The sequence below is a fragment of the Artibeus jamaicensis genome, unplaced genomic scaffold, assembly GCF_021234435.1.
Source record: "Artibeus jamaicensis isolate MK-2021 breed Jamaican fruit bat unplaced genomic scaffold, CSHL_Jam_final contig_786, whole genome shotgun sequence".
Classification (NCBI taxonomy): Eukaryota; Metazoa; Chordata; class Mammalia; order Chiroptera; family Phyllostomidae; genus Artibeus; species Artibeus jamaicensis.
Window position 1 is genome coordinate 5,096,465 of NW_026521971.1, and position 18,990 is coordinate 5,115,454.

At 45.8% G+C, this 18,990-nt stretch overlaps 1 protein-coding gene across 1 annotated transcript in view; it reads right to left on the minus strand.

Moving 5' to 3' along the window:
* The window catches only part of TRPC7 (transient receptor potential cation channel subfamily C member 7), a 147,840-nt gene that overhangs the window by 45,242 nt on the left and 83,608 nt on the right, over positions 1-18,990 (minus strand). The window contains exons 4-5 of the mRNA XM_053672760.1: positions 11,860-12,024; positions 3,010-3,226 (exon numbers count right to left, since the gene is read on the minus strand). Coding sequence (XP_053528735.1) covers positions 3,010-3,226; positions 11,860-12,024 — 382 coding nt within the window. The remainder of the gene's footprint in view (positions 1-3,009; positions 3,227-11,859; positions 12,025-18,990) is intronic.

Sequence of the window (18,990 nt, forward strand, 5' to 3'; positions counted from 1 at the left end):
CTGTCTGAAATGTTAATAGGAAATAGGTAATGAGGAGTAGGTCCTCCACTCAACAGTACTTCTAATGTAATAGTCTTGACAACTCCACTGTGCTTCAATGGGAAGAAGCTGGGACCAGCTATAAAAGTGTGAATCCCTGCCACTGCAGATGTATCCCTTTTGGGGGGTGATGCTCTGACACACAGGAGGAGACCTGTGTGGCTAGGAGGACCCTGCAGTTCAGCAGAAGCCATTGACCTCTGGGAGCGTTGGGAAATGGGTGGGTGGCTGATCAGTGCCATCATCGCTTTAGGTTTTATCCATAAATGCATGTGAGGTATTTTGATAAGGCTGTGTCTTAGTTTTGGTTGGTGCAACAGAGTACCCCAGACTGGGTGGCTTATAAACAGCAGAGTTTATTTCTCTTGGTTCCGAAGGTTAGTAATCCAAGATCAGGGGGCCATCATCTTGGGCTTCTGGCGAGGACCCTGTGTCTTGGTGGCATACAGCTTGTCATTCCCTCACATGGCAGAGCGAGGGTGAGAGCTCTCCGGGGTCTCTCTTGTAAGGGTACTCACCCTGTTCACGAGGGCTCTACTGTTGTGACCCAGAGGCCCTACTACCTTCTGATACCATCACCCCGGGATTAGAATTTTAACATGAATTTTTAGGGACATAATTATTCAGTCCATGCAAAGTGCTGAGTGAGAATTGGGATAGACTGAACTGGCAAATGAGGACACAGAACTCAATTTGCAACAGGCTTTATGTCCCTTTCCAACTTTAATGTCCCTTTCCAACTTTAATGCCAGTGACTCCACTAAATGAGCCTCTGGTTACGGACTTGCTGGTGATTACAAACCCGGGAAGTTCCGTGGGAGACCAGGTGGTGTGGGGGGACAGGAGGCTGAGCTCAGGCGAGCCTCACTCACTAGCCCGCTGTGGCTGGGCCTGGAGGAGACAGGAGGGGGGCCTGGTTCTGAGCAGGCCGTGACCTGGGACCTGTCCGGGGCCCGGGTGTTGGAGGCCTCTGTTCTGTAGGAGACTCCAGTGGTTCAGCTCTTGTGGCTCTCTCAGGCCATGCCATTTAATTAGCACAGGTCAGGTGTTAGACTCTTTCATGCGTTTGTTCTGTTGTGATTTTATAGTTGATGGCACACTGACCCTGAATACATTTTAACTCAACATTTGTGAATATAAATGTAATGAAAGTTATAACAATATTGAAATTTTGTCATGAAAGCAAATATGGGCTGGGGTAAATAGCAGAAGTGCAGTTTCATCAGTTGGTCAAATTTACTGCATAGTTAAATTTTTCCAGTCTTTTCTACCTTCAGTTTTGTTTTACTCAAAACATTCTCATGAAATTCAGATCTTTCTGATATAAACCTTCAATTTATTTTGAAACTTATTTTTAATTATAGTTAACATGTAATAATGTGTTAGTTTCAGGTATATAATATTGTGATTAGGTATTTATGTACCCTGTGAAGTAATCTTCATGATTGATTGTGATGACCACCTGGCACCCTATGCGGTTACTATGATGTTACTGGCTGTATTCTCTGGGCTGTGCATCACATCCCGTGACTGCTTTATAACTGGCAGTTTGTACTTCTTAGTCCATCACCCTTATCGCCCACCATCCCCCACCCTCCTCCCATCTGACAACCATCAGTTTGTTCCTTGTATCTATGAGTCTGTTTCTGTTTAGTTTCGTTTGTTTTAGATTGCACATATGAGTAAAATCATATGGTATTTGTCTTTCTCTGTCTTACTTGTTTCACTTAGCATGATACCCTTTAGGTCTATCCATGTTGCCACAAGTTGCAAGATTTCATTCTTTTTTTAATGGCTGAGTAGCATTTCATTGTATACATACAAACACCACATCTTCTTTATCCATCTCTCTTTTCATGGAAATTTGTATTGTTTCCCTATCTTGGTTGTTTTAAAAAACACTACAGTGAATATAAGGGCGCATATATCTTTTGAAATTAGGGGTGTTTTGGATTTCTTTAGATGAATACCTAGCAGTGGGATTGCTGGGTCATATGGTCATTCAGTTTTTAGTTTTTTTGAAGACCTCCATACTCTTTTCCACAGTGACTGCACCAATGTACAGTCCCACCAACAGTGTGTAAGGGTTGCCTTTTCCTCACATCCTCACCAGCACTTGTCTTTTGTTGTGTTTTTGGTGATAGCTAAATCTTACTATTTATTGATCAGGTGTTGATTGTATACAACATCACTATAGCTTTGCAATTTTTCATTTTTTCCTTCCAGGTCTGTTTTTTTTAACTAATTTTGAAGTTTTTGATGTTAGAAAAATCTAGAACACACTTTGTCATGTACAGTTTTAGCCATCGCCAGTTATATTTTGTCTTGCTTGTATTCTACTAGTAATGGTTTCTGTGAGTTGGGCAGAAGTGAGACAGCCTCTCTCAGCTAGTCAGTGGGAATGGGGACAGTTTCCTTGGCAATTCCAAGGGCCGACCTGGCAGCACAGAATGTCACCACAGACACGGGTTTGACAGCCCCACTACGTTCATTACACAGATGGTGTGAAAATCTTCTTCTCCTGACTTTTTAGATTCATATCAATCATCAAGATTCTACACATAGCAGTATTTGATGGTAACAGAAGTATCTTTTAGCTGTGCAATTTTATACTTTTTCAGAAGCACAACTTGGTTTCCTGAGCTTCCAGGAGGCTGTATTTAAATGAGCAAAAGGGTATGTTTTCAGTTGCAAAGCTGCTTTCTAATCACTTTCAGTACACACGTGATGACAAGTACACAACGAATTTCTGCCAACACCTCCTTTCAGAGTTAGGACTTCTGCTACACGTCCACATCCCATACACCAGCTTGTGCAGAAGCTGGGTTCGACTCCCCTGTTGGCCACCCACTCACTGTTTTGTCTGTTAAGAGTGCACTTGAGAGGACAGGGAGGAATTCAGAGGTCAGAATTTAGCAGTGTCCTTTTATAATGAGGGAAGTGAGAATAAAAGATAGAGAACTTGCTTACCTAACACCCACTTCATGATGAGCATTTCCGTCCAGGAGAACTGCGTGGTTTTCACTCTGAAGATTTGCTTTGGGTAGTCTGTGAAAGTTTCATTGGGCAGGGTTTTGACGCCTTCGAAGCGGTCTGATGCATTCACAACTAATAATCCCAAGAAGATTGTGAAAGAAACTGCATGGGCTACAAATTTCATGAAAGGGCTCCTCAGGGTGCGTCCTAGCTGGAGACAAAATGTGTACAAGACACGTTAGACTGGACACTTGGTGGGCACACATCTGTCTCTTTAAACATTGCTTTTGCTGAAAGTTGGGTCAGGTGTGGGACAGGAGCTGCTGACTGAACCCAGGTAACATTTCTCTTGCATTTTTATGTGATATGTGAGATGCTGCTTGACCAAGGCTATTTCCTGGAGACTTCACTTTTTCCTGTGTACAGGAGTTAGTGCGGAAGTAGGAAGCAGTAGAATGTCCTGACGTACCATCATTGTGCACTTTGATGGCATAGGTTCCCCCGACCATGTGGGTGTGAACTTCATGCCTTTCAAATATGGGGGAAAGAAGTGTGTCTCAACAGCACTCAGGATTTAGGAAAAAAACTTGGTCTCTACCGTATATACGCTTTTGCTCTTTTGTTCATTTTCTTGATTTTTTTGTCTACATGATTTGTTTTCAGTGTTTCTTGCACTGGGTAAATGTACATTTCCTGCTGGGTGCTGCTTTACCTGTGTTCCTATAAATCTTGACATGTATTTTTTTTATTGATGTTCAGTTATTAAATATTTAATAATTTCCCTTTTTATTTTGTTTTTAATTCTGAGCTTATTCAGTTATAAGACATATAGGAGTTTTTTCTCCTAAGAACTCTAAACTCCTGGCAGCACGCGAGCAGACTGTACCTGCTGTGGGAGCGCACGGAAGCACTCCCACGCTTTCCCTGTGCGGTTGTTCTGTGTGAGCCCAGGGTGACCCAGGAGCTGCCCTGGGTGGGGACACATATTGGCCACCTCTTTTCTATTCCTGGCATGCCATCCCCTGGCCACTTGAGGACTAAATCTTTGAGGACTAAAGGGGGGCTGCACAGCAAGTCTTTGCTGAGCCCTACTAATGAACTCACTAGACTCTTCCAGGTCGCTGTGGTCACCCTCGTCTAAGCACCAAGTTGCATCTCTCCCCCAGATGTCCTGAGAAGACAAGGGCAAAGAAGGCAGCATTTTCTGCAGCTCAGTCCCTTCTCAGGGCAGACGTTCACCATAGCCGGGGACTGGTTAATTGCAGTTTGCATCCGGCCTCATTCCGAGTCCGCCGTGAAACACCACCGCCCACGAGGCGGAGCACTGCTGCTGCTGGGCTTCTTCAGGTAAATCTTCCCTCCTGGCAGCTGTAGGTCAGATGGCTTGATAAAGTGCTTCCACATGGTAATCACCCACATTAATTACCCTAGTTATTAGTGTAACATGATTTATTATGATGCTCATGTCATAGAACCCACCTATTGAAAATTTTTAAAAGATAGTTTTGATCTTTTTTGAAAAACTGCATTTCAAGTCCAGACATTGGGAACCCTGCTTGTGCTGGAAAACACTTATTGGGATTCATTTGCATCACCAGACTGTCATGTGGCACTAGAGTAACTTCAGGGTTGGAAAAAGATGTTTACTGGAAACTGAGGGGCCCACAGACATTTCAGAGATGACTTTCCTTTGTAATGGAAAGGAAACTTTATTATTTACAAAATAATAACTTTATACTTTAACTTTATTATTTACAAAACAGGGATGCTCAATTTTTTTGGCCATAAGTAGATTGGCTAAATTCAGAATGCAGAGATTAATATAAGGGCAAATAAAATATTTCACATAAATTCAGCAAAAATGGAATTAAATTATGTCTTATTGGGATTTATATGCTTTCAAGTAGCAAGTTTGAATTCTTCCATATTTTAGTTACCGTGTTGGCTTCTTGGTGCCCTGTGTCCCACCCAGGATGCTGGGACACTTTGGTGTATCCAGGAGATACCCTTACCCTTGAGTAGTTGTCACATTGTCCTTGTTGGGGTAGTGGTGAGAGCTGAGGGAAGACAGAGAGTGGCTGCAGAGCAGGAAGTGGGTCACGGGGAGAGGGTAGGTTGAGGAGAGGGGAAGGGATACCAGCTCTGGTATGTCCCGGCAGGGCCCCAGAAACGTCACAACAAAGATGGGGAACACAGTGATAGACACAGCTGTTAAGGGATGATGGCTAAATTTCCCTCACCCTTTGTCAGTGGTTTCTATGTAGCATCGTAGCATTGCACCTTCCATAACTGCCTGGATGAGGACGTGGGGGTAGCTCTCCCTCTTCTCACCTGGGTGTGGCAGCTGATTATAGGAATCTGCGTGCACCTGTACCCCAGCTCTCCTCCGGAATTCCCTGGAAAAACTGGTTTGAGGAATTTAATGTTCTCTGTGTTTGTTCTTTCAAGTTGTTATTTTCTGGCAGAAGATGCATCTGTTACAATTGCTGTATCTACAGCAAACCATACAAAAAAAGCCTGATAAGGCCCTGTTATGATTTGGAAGTTTCTCTTGGGCTCAGGTTCCACTTGATCTAGGCCTCAGGGAGAAAAAGTGAGGTTAGGAATTGATGCTCTTTCCTACTTTTCTTTTGGGCTTGGATGCATCTTTTTAATTGATAAAACTATGATCCAGGTCAGATGAGATCAAATTATTTCAATGGTTTCTTTCTTTTTCTCTGATGTTCTTTGTTTGTCTCACAAAGGTAATTTTTGAAGCAAATTACACTTGGGTAAACCTCCTTTCACAAGGCCACCAGGTGAGCCAAAAGAATGGAGAAAAGTCAACTGATGTTTGCCAGCAGCTCTGAGCTGGGAACTCACCAGAGCTGCGTCAGGCAATGGCATAGGTGTAAAGAGAGAAGGCAGAGCTTCAGGAGGTGTAGTGGCCCGCTCTGCCTGGAGTGCAGAACCATCAGTCAGCAGCTCTGTCATTACCTGGGCCATCTGAGCTAAGGACACATCAGGAAATCCAAGCTCATAGTAGCTAAGTCTGCCTCACCCCAAACTTTTCTAGGCACTGTCCTTTTACTTTGGCAATGTACAAGAATAAGTGAGTAGCACTCCTGAATTAGCTCTAGATGAGCTGCATTTCTGAACCCGCAGGGTGGGGCGCCTGCTTTTATGGTTGGCACGCCTCCATGTTCCACGGCACTGGGCTCTTCGCCCTGACCCCGAGTATAAATGCCTAGTGATCTGGTGCCTGAGTGCCTGCGTGCCCGCACAATAGGCCAGGGTGGCTGTGGGGCCCACAGGCAGCCCCTTCAGCGTCTCTCCCCAGTCTGTGCCACTAGAGTCCCTCTCTCCAAATGCCACCCTTACTCATTGCCAGGTGCCAGTGGCCTCAAGCAAGGGCTAAGTGTGCAAGTTGGAAAGCTGAATGGGACAAACTTTGGATCAAGTGTTCCAACAAGAAACGTCTTCAGGGCTGGAGTAGTTCTCAGATTTTAGAGAGATCTAATTAAATTAGGGGTAGTTGCCTCAGAACACTCCCCCAAAATGTTATTCAAAACATGTAACCTAGGGCTTAGGAATCTTCCTTTCTTTGGGGGCGGGGAGGGTTCTCTAGGAGTTTCTAACCAGGGTCTTCCTGCATTACCATGTGAATCTGCCTGTCATCAGGGGGCTGCAGAGGTGCTGAGTCAGAGTGGGGTTTCACAGGGCAGGTTTTCAGGGAAAGAAAAGGAAGGAGTGGAGTTTGTCATATGGTGGCTTTATTCCTCCCTCTAGAAGGTCTTGCGGACTCTAAAGATCTTAATCAGGTCCATTAGAAAGTCAATTAGTCAGCAGCTAAGATGTTTACCTTCAGGTTGTATGCAGCTGGTGTACCTGGGTGGGAAAACTGGTGCATGTGCATGTGTGTGCATGTTGCCTGCATGTGTGCATGTACATGTGCGAAGCGGTTAAGGGCAGGTCTCTGAAGCCAGAGAGTTTTCATTTAAATCACAGCACCATAGTTTTTGGCAGGTTACTTAATCCCTGTGTGTCTCAGTTTCTTCACCTGTAAAACTGGCGTAAAATAGCACTTAGCATACAGGTTTGGTATAAGGAACGACTTACTTAACATGCTGCTGTGCAGCAGAACAGCGCCTGGCACAGAGGAAACGCTCAGTATGTCTGTGTTACACTGGAGGGCCTCTGGCAGTTTCTCTAAGGAGAAACTTAAAAGGAGCTTGGCTCACTGCTGAAAAGCTCACATGCAAGGGTTTGCAGAGGGAGACCTGTGCAGAGTCCTTAGTGTTTATGTCACACGCCCTCTTAGGGCACTCTCTGTGTGCAGCATGATTCTGGATGCTGGAGGCGATGGAGATGAAACAGGCTGTAAGAGTGGGTCCTTCCCCTCACAGTTGGTTTTCCAGTGGGGAGAGACAGGCTGAACCCTGTGGTAGGAAATAGATACAGAGATGGGGAGGGTGTTGCTGGTCTCAGGCGGGGCTAGGTATGAAAGGGATCAGCCTCCTGGCATTCTCAAATCCGATGCTAGCAGGGTAACGCAGTGGACTCTCCTTTTCGATTTGAGGGCAGGAGCTTTTGTAACAAAAGAGTAACAAATGCTCTATTTCCTGGCACAAATCTCCCCATCCATGGGGATGCTTCAAAAATTGTGTCATGATTTTCTTTAAACCCAGTATAGCGCTCTGCTTTGAGGGAGAGCTATGACAAATGAGGGAGATGCTGAGGCCTTTGGAGACTCTTTTCTCTCCCACCTGGCCCTGCACCGCGTGTGTCAAACTATTTTAGCTTTGGAAAGGCAAAGCAGGGCTCTTCAAAAACTGTAGACTCCCCCTTGCCTTCCTGACCAGATGTTTTTATTTGGGCAGGGGCTAAGGGTTGGGGGCAATGACTAACACTGACATTTCTGCAGGCAAGAGTTGGATGGCAATAAGTACTGATAGACTGCACATTACAAAGATATCAGGTGGGAGTCTAAAGTTGTTGACGGTTCTCCCGTCTTGAGTCCTGGGATTAATTTATGAGGACAGTGGAACAGTGCAGGGTAACAGGTAACAAAGGAAGTTGGCTTCCCCTCTCGTACTTTTGTGATTAGGACTTGGGCGGTTCCTCAGCGCGCTCGCGATGCTGACTTCTGCTCTAGTCTACCTGCTCTATAGACACCCAGCCCTGGAACATGACTGCTGTCCTTTCAGCTGTCAGGTCTGAACAGGTAGACAGCCTAAACTGGTGGAACAGCAGAGGATGGAAAGGAGCCTAATCCATCACAAAGGCCTTTGGCAACTGGGCCCTTGCTGAGCGCTATCTAGGAAAATACCGTCTGAAGGCATCCATGTGGTTAGGGGCCCACTGGCCCCTCAGGGGCTGCCTGACCCCACCCATGTTGGTGTTTACAATGGAAGTTATTTAAAAAATTTGCTGTTCTATTTATGGACGCTGGCAAACCTATCTATGCTTCTGACTAGCAGTTAGCACAACGTGTACATGTCTGTGACGTTGGTCATCCTCTTCAATCACCATGTCAGTGACCTGAACTTGTGTGGATGCCCTTAACCTTATAACCTTATTTGTATTTCCTAGGGACCCTCTGAATTTGGGTAAAAGTAGGATTAACAGTCTGGAAAACTCAATAGGAAATAAGTGACGAGGTGATTTTGGCAGGCCGATCAGATTATTTTGGTGTCCCTCGGTGGTGACAGCAACTCTTAGGCAGTGAATGCACCATTAGGTTGAAAGCAGAGATCTCAGCACTGGTTAGACATTGACAGACAGCGGCTGGCTGATGAGGTTTAGCAGTGAGATTTTGTGAATGCATTTATCACAGAATTAGACCCTGACGGGTCTAATTTCTTTGAGGATGGTGGGATAAGGTCATCAGACCATGGACTTGCTGGAATGACATTGTCCTTTCCATAGAATTACTAGACAGATACAAAGGCAGCGACCCCCTGGGCAGAGGGATGCTGACGCACTGACAGAGCTTCCCACAGTGTTGCTCCTCGTGGGGGGCATTGTGTTCAGGCGCCAGGGGCCTCTGGGGAGGGCTGGTTTCTTCACATGGAAGGCATTACCCCTTTGTAATATAATCTCTGCCAAACTTGAAAAGGTTTCTTTTTAAATGGTGAAGGGCAAGACTAAACATATCTTGATAATTTTATCTCTTTTGGCTACCTCAGAGCAAGTTTGACAAACTTTTACAATTTTAATTCTTTTTTTCAGAGAGAGGGGAAGGGAAGGAGAAAGAGGGAGAGAAGCATGAATGTGTGAGAGAAACATCGATCAGTTACCTCTCTCATGCCCCCAACTGGGGGACCTGGCCTGCAACCCAGGCATGTGCTCTGACCCAGAATTGAACTGGTGACCTTTTGGTTCACAGGCTGGCACTCAGTCCACTGAACCACACCAGCCAGGACTTGACAGACTTTTTAATGAGAAAATCTTTCCTCAGAAGAAGCACAGCTTCCAAAAATTATCTCATGCCATAGACTAAGACTCTTCACTCAGCTCTGGACACATCCTCCCCTGCAGCGAGCTCGGACCTGGAGCCCAGAAAGCACACAGAAACCCCAGAAACCTGGCTTGAGGACCAGGTGCTTTATCTTGGGTGCTCTATTTCTAAGTCTTACTGGTGGTTCCAGGAGCAACAAATATCAATCAGATGTACACCTGAACAGAGGAGAGGAAGTCCCAACTGTGGGGCCAAACTTTCCTGCAGACATTTCTTCTAGAATGTTCCAGAGCACTGCTATACATCTGACCCCTATTTCCACAGTGGTGTCAGTCTCCTGGATTTACTTAGCCCCAAGAAAGCCCAAAATTCCCTCCTCCTTACACACATACTGTCCCTCTATCATATCTGCATGATTTTGGCTAAGATTCTTTTTTTCAGACCTACTAAAAAGTTGGCCCTGGAATATCATTTCTTTGCGAATATTTTCTCAGGCAGGCAGAGACAAACTAATTTGCTGATGCTGGCTAGTAGTCCCTGTTTCCTGGAAGATGTCACATCTAGTTTTACAGCAAAAGTGAGGATTGGCCGTGTTTTCTCCACTAAGTGGTGGTCATTTTAATGATTGCATGTAGAATTAGCCTGGGGCTCAGAGAGTAGGGAGGAAGCGCCCCATCTGTGTAGGCTCTGGGTGAAGGCAGTGACCTAATTTGCAGCACAGACTAGGTAATTCCACTGTGACTGCCTGTGCCTAAAACCAATGGCCAGCTCTAATCCAGCTTTAAATCTTGTTAGTTTTGTTTTCACTCACTCTCGTTTTGTTTTTTCACCTCATAGTGAAGGACAGGAAGCACTGCCTTTGTCTACACAGGTATTGTTTGGGAAATCCGTGTCATGGTAGGCTGACCTGGAAACAAAATCCTCAGTAGCGGTAAGGTTGAACACCACCAATACTCAGTGCGAGGACTTTTATTTTTAATACCATTCTGTGGAAGAAGGAGTTTGAGTCCTAACCCTCCTCTGTGACACCCGTCCCACTCCAAGGCAGTCAGTTAATTGCCTGCCTGGTTAGGTGACCTCATCAGCAGCCCTGAAGTCCAGCGCCCACCAGCCTAGCACGAGTTCCCCTCTTGGCAGAGTTTAATCATTCACTGATTAAATTTTTTTAAAGATTTTATTTATTTATCTTTAGAGGGGAAGGAGAGAGGGAGAGAAATATCAATGTATGGTTGCCTCTTCTGTGTCCCCCATTGGGAACTGGCCTGCAACCCAGGCATGTGCCCTGACTGGGAATTGAACCACGATCCTCTGGTTTGCAGGCCCGCACTCAATCCACTGAGCTACACCAGCCAGGGCTCTGATGAAACTTTTATTAACTGCCTTAGCTGATCACATTTTTGTGGAACTAATCTCCCTGTAGTTGTATTTTCTCTACTGAATGTTGATTACTTAAGCTGAATTCCTTTTTAAATATATCTCTAGATAAATGCAGCTTTGGAACTTTTAATGACCTTCTTAACTCACGAAACATATTTCAACATTTTTGCATGGTTTGGTCTTACAGGCGCTAATGCTTGCATGCAGCTGGAATGCCTGCTGGTGCTCTTTGTGGCTTTAAATTAAGTAGCTGGGCTGTAGGGATGGCAGTGTGTGTTTGTGTGGCAGCTTGGGATCTGCTGGTTCCATTGCTTTCATCACCAGTGGACATCAGATACTTTCCCTTCCTCATGAGAAAAGAACATGGCTTTGTACCTTGTCAGCTCTTTTCTTTCCTTTGTCTTTTTCCTTTTCGTGACCTAATTAGCTGTCTGTGGGCCAGAACCCAATCAGGAAAGGCGAAGACACTGGGAAGATGCTGACTTGCATATGAGTGCCTCCATCTGAGCTGTGTTTGACTCTCAGTCTGCCGGTTTTCCCTCTTTTCTGAACGTGTCTCACTGAGGGTGTGTGGCATCGTGTAACTGAGGGAGTGGAATGCAGAATGCACTCCATGACAAGGGCTTACATGGCAAAAGGAACGTACTTGATAAGTGTAGGGCGTTCCTCTTACTATTATTACAATTACTGTTGCTGTGGGTTTGGAGGATGTGTGTAAAATATTGCATAATTAGAGGAGGAAAAATGCCTTTTTCCCCTCTCTGATCTGTTATTGGTCAGACTGTCTGCCATGTTTAAAATTTCCCATTTTATCATTCCTCTTTCTCGCTCTCTTTTTTAAAATGATGGTTAAAAGAAAGTAGATCTTAACATTTTTTTCTCTCTACTGTGGTTTTCTACTTGTGCTGTGTATCTCAGTGCTATTTCCCTTAAATGTGGGAAATGATTATTGCTTATTTGAACAAAATGGACTTTGATCGTGCTAAGAGAAAAGAACCACAAAGACATGCACCTTAAGCAGTCTGTACCTTGCTGCACGGAGCAATCCAATAGGCTATGGCGAGAAAAGGGAGGCCTAGGGAGACTCCAAAGACAGCCAGGAATTTCACAGCGATAGACTGTTGACGTAAGCCTGAGAGATTTTCATACCACATGGTGAGCAATTGCTGCTGACAGTTAGGATGAGCAACGAACTGTAAAAACAAAACAAAACAAAAAAAACACAAAATGCAAACCGGAAGTGGCATCAGTAGCACTTGAACAGTATACGACTTATGGTAGCTTGGGGCTGAAATGTTCCACCTGGGGGCGTGGTCCGTGTGTCAGAACAGGAGCACCGGGGTCAGGTACCTGCTGGGCCCTTCTGACTTGGGGATCCTGGGGGTCTCTGTGCTGAGGCCAGAATCCTCACAGGACTAGCTGCATCAGTGCTTGGCAAACTGAGGGTCTTGTAGAAGTCTCAGCCACAGCAAATGGCAGCCAGCTTCTAGGTGAATGCTCGTCTCCAATGAAGGACACATACACCTGGGCAGAGTTCATTTGGGGATCACTATGGAAAAATGGATGGAGCGCAAGTGGGCTTTGGAGTCCCACATCGATTTGAATTTTGTTTTACTGTGTACTAGCCATGTGACCTTGGGCCAGCTGCTTCACCTCTGTGAGCCTCAGTGTTGTCATCTGCAGAACAGAGTCTGTTGCATTGTCTTACAGGATTACATGAGATGTTGTAGAAGGTGTCCCCTCTCTCTGTTCCTATGCAGTGCAAGAAAAGGTGCTTGTGGTGCGTCTGGAGGACGTGTTAAAACTGCTCAGTGTTTCCCCACTGGGTTTTGGCGGTGCCAGCCTTGGGTCCGGGGGGGCTCTCTGTGGCATGCTGGAGCACTGACACGTGTCCCCTATGCAGTAGCTTTTCACCACCTCCTCCCTTGCTTGGGACTGCCCTGCCCTGATGCCCAGGTCACATGGCAGACATCTTGTGGCCACTTTGTATTGTTGACCTCAGCTCTCTGGATAGAGCTTATTGGACTAGGGGTGGAGTCTTGACTTACACGGGCCCATCAGGTTTTCTCTCCAGAGTATTAACATGTGATCTTGGGAGATCTGGGCAGACATCTTCCACTGTGTGGACTAAGTAGCAAAACACGCCAGTTAAAAGGAGAAAAAGAAGAATGCAGTTGTGTAGAAAAGGCTCAGCTAGTGTCTGACTGTTGCTGGAGCCCAGCTCCATGCTGCCCACATGGTCCAAGAGACACCCCTGGATTCACCTTTTCCTCCGGAATCTAGCAAATTGAGCTGCAACCACACATTCTTTTTTCTGCAAATATTTGGTGCTACTTGACCAGTTGTTAGTTGATTCTGAGTCCTGACCAGTACAAACTGGTAGTAGGCAAATATTTAAAAAGAGTTATGGGAATACAGTTTACTTTTGAGAAAATCACACTGATTTGTTCATTTTCCCCCTGGCCAGGAGAAAGCCATTATTTGCTTTGGTCACCCTGCTCTTTGGCCCTGCTCAGGATAGCCATGTGCTATAGGAGCTGGGACCCATGAGCGAGAGCAGATAGACCGGCATTCCTCAAAGGGGCTGGCTTTCCATCTGACCACTCTGGAGCATAGCATGCCAGTTTTCATCTCATTTGCATGAACAGTGATTCCTGGGAAATGCAAAACATTCCCTCTTCATTATAAGAACAGTTTAAATAAAGCTATTTAAAAATATTCTCAGTGCAGATGGCAGCACGTTCTTGTTTCCAGTTTCTGGGAACTCAGAGCAGCAGGCAAGTGACATGTAAGGTCACTATCAAAGGTTTATTTGGCCCTGCAGTAGCACCCAATAACTCTATAATTCAAACATCAGCTGCAAACGAGGCTTTTTGGCTAGCGTTATTCGTAGCAGCCTTTAAAAAGAGAGCAATGGATTCTCCTGGACTAGATAGGAACCCTGGACCAGCAGGCGATATGCTTTCCTGTTTCCTGTATCCTTCCTGGCTCACAGCAAGGAGAAGCATGCAAGACAGGCATGTGGATGTTTCAGTAATTCTGGGAGCCTGGTCATGAGACAGGTCCCACAGACAGGTGGCGGATGGGTATGGGAGGCAGTCAGTTTTGCTTTCCAATAGTCAGCCTTTGCTGGGTGCTGCAGTGGCCTTGCTGTGGAGAAATTACAGTCCAACTAGGAGGTGGGACATATGCCCACAAAATGGCAGGAGACCACGTGGCTGGCCACGTGGCTTGCCTTGGAGCTTCCTGCACTGTAGCTGCTCTGGCAGAACTCCATTCCCTGCATTGGCCTCCGTGTATCTGGGAGAGTCCATCCGTGCTGCTTCTGACTGATGCAGTAGCACAACTGACTGGGTAGGGGAGCTGGAGGGGAGGGGGTTCTGAGAGAATATGTGGGAACCATTCCCACTTGCCCTGCCTGCCTTGGAGGAATACAGTGGTCCCCACTGACAGGAGGAGCTCTCTAAGGCTCCGCCCTCCCCTGGTCAGATCTTTGTTAGTTCCTACAGCTGCATTTCCCCTCCATAACAAAATAGCCTAACCCAAGCAGGCTATTTATTTGTAGCCAGACTTTATACCACAATGCTCCCAGAAAGCTGGCAGCATCTTTTCCAATAGCTGAGAACCAATGATTGTTTATTTTTGTATGGGCACTTTTCTGTATTTGTGGCAGGCCTTCGAAGACTGTTTTGTGACACATGACTCAGTGTATATCAAAGGGTTTTTTCTACTGTGCTTCCAAAGCACAAAGAAATATCATCCCTGAACCAGGGAGGATGACAGTGACAGGAGACACACCATCAGGACACAAAGAACACCCTAACCAAAGGGCACTTGGCCAGAGAACAAAGGCAGGAAGGACTCTTGGGGGCAGGGGCAGCAGGAGGATCTTCAAAAGTAGGGTCAGAGAGTCTCTGATGGAAGAAAAGCACACAACTAGCATAAAATGGGAACTCAGAAAATCGTGATTGTCTTGGGCCTGCTAGCTCACAAAAGGGTGGGATGATCTAAGGCTGGGTGACACGAAGAGCCCAGGCCATTCCTGCCCCTCAAACATCTGGACTGAGGTAACAGCACACTTTTATGCAAGTTATTCTAGGGAAGAACTGATGTAACCACCTCAGTTTTCCCAATGACATGATTCACGTTCTTTATAGCAGCGTGTGTGTGGCAGTCTGGAGCTGAGAGCCTGTTAAGGTGGGTGGCTTACACAGTGCTGAGCAGCCTCTTAAGGCAGGGGCATCAAAGTCATTTTCACTGGGGGCCACATCAGCCTTGCCGGTTGCCTTCAATGGGCCGAATGTCATCTTAGGATTGTATAAATGTAACCACTCCTTAACTAGGGGCAAGGAGCTCAGTGCTGCCACTGGGTAGAACCAAGGTGCTGGGCTGGATAAAAAAAGGTGGAGGGCTGGATTTAGCCTGTGGGCTTTGTATTTGCCACCTGTGTCTCAAGGGAATATAAATCTAGCCACATCTACCACTGGGATGGATTGTCCAGAGAACTGGGCAGGGTGCAGGGCAGAGCTAAGAAAAGTTAAATAGCAAAGAGACAAGAGGGAGCTCAGAGGCAGAAGTCCCCGCAATAGAGATGGACACTGGTGGGCGAGCCAGACCGGAAAACATGTCCTGACAGTCAGAGGGGCCAGAATTTGTGTGGCTGCTAGTTCTTGAATCCATCCCAAGCCTGTTCTCCTGGTGGTGTGTTTGACCAGCCTTCATGATTACTATGACAACATTTCTACTCAAAGCTGGTTTTTGATAACATCTCACCTAAATTTCTTGTTCCTGCCTGCCCCTGGTGACATAGTGAGACTCTAGTGCTGGCCTGTGGGAACTCTTGGGCATACTAGCCAAATAATTTATTGATGGGCCAAAGGAAACCCATTTCCTTCACTCTTTCTCTGCTTTATATTTATTCACAGGGAAATATGTGATATTATAAGAATAGATAATTGTTAGAATAACAATAGAAGAGAGCTATAAACATTCCATGAGTAACTGTTGAGTATTTTCAGGGTGGTTTGATGGGGTGTTAACACTCTGGGCCAGATACTCACATTACAACAGGGTCTAAGACTTTTCCTGATGGGGGTTCGTTAAGTGCATGGACTGGTGCAAGGCTGCCTAGGTTCCAGTCCTGGCCCTGCCACGTGCTGGCCATATGCTCTTAGGTCATTGACTCTTCTGGCTGAGCTCCCCTCTTCTGTAAAATGAGGTCAGAGACAAGGATTAACTGAGTTTTTGTAAAGTGCTTAGACTAGAACCTGGCAAATAGAAAGCACTGTTTTAGTATATGATGAATAAAAATGAGCCCATAACTTTCCTTTCCCATTTTTCCCTCTCTTCCTCTTTTTTCTCCCTTTCACTCCTTACAGGTGTACTCTTTGTTCTGACCTCCATGTGGTTTTAGCACACAGTTTCGTGAAGTGTTAGTGCCTTTGGAAAGGTTTGTGTAGCCTAACCAGGAGGGTTAGGCCACTCTATCCAATTGCTGCTGCTTTATCCTCCACTGAAGGTGCAGCTGAATTTTCCCAGGCAGTTAGCTCTGAGTGGGCTGGTCTCTGCCGGGCTGTCCTGGTTGCTGTGAAGTCTGTTAGCTGCCCCCTGGTGATGGAACCCTCCATCAGTGAGAGCAGCTCCGGTTACTGGACCTGCCAAGGCACTTCCCCTCCCTCTTTGATTCCCCCTCCATTTTCCCCCTTTTTGGAGGGAAGCAGGGCTAAATTTGAGCTCAGAGGCTTTGAGGCTGTATGATTCATAGCCCTTAAGCATGGAGTTTTCTCTCTGACACTCTAGGCCTCTTTTACAGAATAACATGGCAGTACATGATTTGGTAAGTTGAAGAATAACTTAGCCAGAGAAAAATTCATGAAATCTAGTGCTTAAAGGGAAAATGACTTTCTTGTATACAGATAAACCATCAAAGGCCTGATCTCTGATGTGACTGTGGTTAAGATCATCTACTTGGCTCATCACCAGCACTTGCTTATAGAAATGTATACATTTATGTTTTAGGGAGACAGGCACTGTGCCAGTCATTAAGTGGCTTTACTTAGTGTGGATGGTCCGTGTGAATTTCCTGTTTGGAGCATCTCGTAAGATTGGGTTCAGTGGTGCTTCCCATTCCAGTGAGCTCCCTCTGGAATTCTCTTGATTTCACTGGCTTGGACTTCAGCCCTTCCTGGTCTTAGTTTTTTTGTGTAAAACAAACAATAAAAACCAAATAGTTATTGAGCACTCATATGGATCAGGCCCTGTGCTTAGTACATTATTTCTCATTTAATCCACATTATACAGTAAGGTGGGAATGATTATGTCTGTTTTGAAGCAGGTGGTGCTGCAACTGTTCAGATCTGTCTCCAGAGTGGACTTTTTCACCTGTCCCTTACACTGCCTCTCCCAGCTGAACTTCCCTGCATCTTTTTTGGGTCATCAGTATCTCATTCTCTTTGCCAAGCAGGAATGCATCTCTGTGAGCCTGCAGATTTCAGATGTGCCACAGGGATGCTCTGTAGGAGCCAGCGTTCTGGGTGTCTCCTTTTACCCTGTGGCTGTGGGCGGTGTGCTGTCAGGGAGGACAGTTGGTCTCTGCCTTCCTTCTCCACAGCAGTGCAAGGTCTGCGCTAACCCCATGTTCACACCCTTTGCACTGTTTGGGATGGGCAGAGGGATTGAGGTCTGGATGGAGGAGGAGATTTTAGTTGGGGAGAAAGGAAGCAAGTGAAAGGGAATGAAGGAAAGTAAAAGAAGAAGAGAACAGAGCAAAGGCGATAGAGTTTCAGACCTGACTTCCAGCCGCTGCTCCAGCTTGACTCAAGCTCTTTTCCTTCCCATCCCTAATCTCTGGCCAAACTCCAATAAAGCTGTTCTCAGAACCTGCCCGGAGCCTGACCTTCTCTGAGCCTCTGCTCAAGGTATCTCTTGCTACCTATGATACTTCCATTCTTATTTCCATATATCCAAGTTTTGTCCAGCTCAATAACTATCCCTTCCATAAAAGCTTACCCTATCTTCTTTCATCTCATACAATTCTTAGTGTCTCCCTTTTATCCAAGTTATATGCCTGTGTGATCCTCTACTGGAGAGAGAACTCCTGGAGGACTCCGTAGTCCTCCTATGGTACGCAGTGAGTGGGTTCTCAGGCAGTATTGTCTGAATGAGGAAGTGGCACAGCTAGAAGTTCTCTGTTCAGATTGCAAACCTGGTACCATCTTTAGGACCAGGGTGGCTCCTTACTCATCATCCCATGGTGTGGCAGCACCCTGGCCATATCACCACATCTGAAAGAGGCACATAGGTACAAGAGGCTGAAAGTTGCTTGCTTTCTTGGAGACATGATGAATATGCAAAGGACTACATTCATGTCTGCACTGAATTTATTTTCACTACAGAAGTGCTAGATTGGAAAACAATAACAACTTCATTCCCACAGACTATTGATCTAGGAGTTGAAGGATCTTATCAGGAAAAAAATTACACCATTATCTGAAGGGATTGCTCAAAAACTGGGCCAAGGAGGGGGACAGGGTTCGGTGCTCAGCTCAGGGGGATTTTGGCTTCTTTGTTTTGTATACGTTGCCTTGACACATTGCTTCCCTCTCCTCACCTATTTGCAGCACCACCTTCAAAGTTCTCCATTTTCTGACTCTCCATTGTCTTTTGAACACTCCCTTTCTTGCTAGGAGATTCTGTTCAGATGCCTGCACAGATGTTTCTCAATCGATTCCAGCCTTCCCTACCTTCTCTTCCCTTTGTGCACCTACAAGCCCGACCAACCCTGGCATGCTTCTTAGTTATTGCCACAGCTGGAGGACCTGCCAGGCAGCTGCTCACGGAGCCATTCTGGGTGTCTATTGGGCAGCAAGGGAGGTGGACACTTCAGAAGGTTCTCCACTCCCACAGAGATTTGATGGCATGCATTCAGTTGAGTTGCTTGCTCTGTTCTCAAATACAGCTCTCTTCCTGTTTCTCAGGGACAGCAGGACATGAGAACTCTTTCCCTCCTCAAATTAAGCAAACCTCCAGTTGGTAAGTTGCTTTGAGGACTCAGCAGCTTCTCTCTTGCCAGAGAAAGAGTGATTTTATGATGAAGACAGTTGTTTGTGAACCAACATATGCTTCAGTATTTAGAGTGCAGGTATTCAAATAAATGGCGC